The sequence below is a fragment of the Octopus sinensis genome, linkage group LG3 (assembly GCF_006345805.1).
Source record: "Octopus sinensis linkage group LG3, ASM634580v1, whole genome shotgun sequence".
NCBI lineage: Eukaryota > Metazoa > Mollusca > Cephalopoda > Octopoda > Octopodidae > Octopus > Octopus sinensis.
In genome coordinates this window covers 27,524,427-27,526,926 of record NC_042999.1, presented here as the reverse complement: position 1 = coordinate 27,526,926, position 2,500 = coordinate 27,524,427, and the positions used below count along the sequence as shown (strand labels likewise).

The following is a 2,500-nucleotide window of genomic DNA, read 5'->3' as shown; positions in this document are numbered from 1 at the left end:
TCTATTACGTGGTACCTGGTGCGATACCCAAATTGATAAAAGACCGAGACTTCATTATAGTACGACGGTGCACTAAGCAGGGAGAAATGTACTTTCAAGCATCTTGTGGCGCCAAGCACAACGGTAAACCTGAACAGAAGAAAATAATACGGTAAGCATAAAAATAGATCATCATTAAATTTGTAAAGATAGTAGTTTAAAGATCAGTAGTGAATATATAAAGAATATAAGAAGCCGACTATTATATTGACCTCAAATTTTGTAGGTCAGGTACTGTTGATTAAATTAGTCTCATGATTTAATCAATAATTATTTATTTACTACAGAAGAAGAAATGTCCACCGTGAATTGGTGTGACACAACGTAGATGGTGTGCCTAAAATTTATGCGCCACGCTACTAACTCTGCTATTCCAGTTCTTCCCACTAAAAATGAAATAATACTTACAAAACATATTTAAGAAACAATGCCCAGCACATATCTTTATGTATAAATTGAAGTTGTGTGTCTGTCTCCTACGATTTAGATTCCTAACCACTCCCACATTACACTCCGGCGCAGTGTAACCAAAAGCGGGTATCTTATAGTCGTGATTCATATCGAGCCCTTCTGGGTATTAGCGCGCGTCTACGATGAGTCTACGATTTAAAAAAAAATTACCATAATTTTTTCCCACTTTTAAAGCATTTTTTTGCTATTATATAAGCGAAGTAACGCTCTAAAATGTATTATTAAATCTCAGAACGTAAAAAGCTACAGTAACACCCCCCCTTTGTGGTTAGCCATATTGAGATGGCTATTATACTTTACATCTCTAAAAATGCTTATATCGTTATTTCCCTTACAAACCCGAGTAACGCCGGGCGATACTGCTAGTTAAAACATAATTAATGTGTATATATATAAAACATTGCTGTTAAAACTTTAACGTTTTGTTTGGGATTATCGTTATATAAAAGCCACCAACACATTCTAGAAATGATAGGAACATTTTACAAAAGGCAAAATAATAAAAACCATTAGCTTTTCGCTTTGGAGTTTATGACAATTATAGTCCGAACATGACAATTCAGCTCGGTGAACCAGGTTTCCCACTAGTAACCTTGACCTAAAGTGGTTTGAAAAATTGCTTCCTGTTCTCATCCATCAATTCCGCGTTTCTGTTTGCTTCTTTATGACTTCATCTGTGTCTGTTTAATGAAACTACAATAAAAGTCCTTCCACCACCATCTATTTCACCAAACACCTCGAACCACACTCTGGCTTTCTGATATTATCTGAATGTACCCGCACTCCTTTTAGTTCTCCTTGTCATACTACATTGCTTTTGAATTCTTGATGCTGGTTGATTGATTGGTTGGTTAATTAGTTGTTATTTAACCCTAATCGGTGCATTTTGATCAGATCTTCCATCACGTACATACCAGCTATAGCCATTCCAACCTTTCGTTTTCATAACATTATTTAATATATAATCTCTTTTTAGGACGATAGGTTGTTTGTAGGAAATCTGTCAGCTATTTTTAACAACTCAGGCGACTACGTAGAATCTCCTTTCTTGGTTTTGCAAGTACCATTATAATGCGACTAATCACAGCTTTTCTGACTAATGGAAAATATGTTTTTCTTAGGAGACAGAGTACTTTATTTAACATTTCTCCCTTTACCCAATTGTTAGGAATAGATTTTATATATTCTAAGATATTCCCGCAAAATTTTTGTTGCTACATGTAAAACGAACCATCACTACTTCCCATATGTTGACGAAATATTTACGTTCTTGTTTTTCTGTCAGTTGGTTTGTTTATGTGCGGGTATATTATATATATATATTATATATATATATATATATATATATATATATATATATATATATAGATATGTATATATATATATATAATATATATATATATAATATATATATATATATATATATATATAATATATCAACAGTCAAGGAACGGCCATAATAGGCCATTCACCCACTAGAAATAACAGCCAAAGCTTCAACCGCAAATAAAGATCAATTCCGTAAACAGGAGAAAATTAAAAAAACATTACCCTGTAATTTCTTGTACGATGCACCGTTTCGTCTGCTGTTTAATGGTAAACTAACCTGATTAAATTAAATCAAGCCTCTTCCATAGGCCCTCAGATCTTCAGCAAGAAATAGCCAAGTCGGGACAGATATTTTCACGAGGCATTTCAAACCCTACCAAGGCAATATCTGACCTAAAATTTTCAAATCGTCGCACTCGCGCCAAATTTATCGGCAGCAAATAAATATAAGCGTCGATTCCTTACGGAATTAACCAGAAAATTCATAATTAATCAATATAGGGTGGTGAAAAAAATTTTTGTAGAATTCCTTTTGCCACCAGCGGCCTAGTGGGAAAAAATTAAATAGTCGTAGACCATTTTTAAGTTCAACATCAACAATCAAGGAACGGCCATAATAGGCCATTCACCCACTAGAAATAACAGCCAAAGCTTCAACCGC

At 34.1% G+C, this 2,500-nt stretch overlaps 1 protein-coding gene across 2 annotated transcripts in view; it reads left to right on the top strand.

The window, feature by feature from the left end:
* Positions 1 to 2,500, top strand: part of LOC115209780 (stAR-related lipid transfer protein 3-like) — a 133,906-nt gene that overhangs the window by 113,902 nt on the left and 17,504 nt on the right. For both annotated transcript variants that reach the window (XM_036500916.1, XM_029778297.2), the window contains exon 5: positions 1 to 151. This exon is cut by the window's left edge and continues 34 nt beyond it. In XM_036500916.1, the coding sequence (XP_036356809.1) occupies positions 1 to 151 (151 nt within the window). The remainder of the gene's footprint in view (positions 152 to 2,500) is intronic.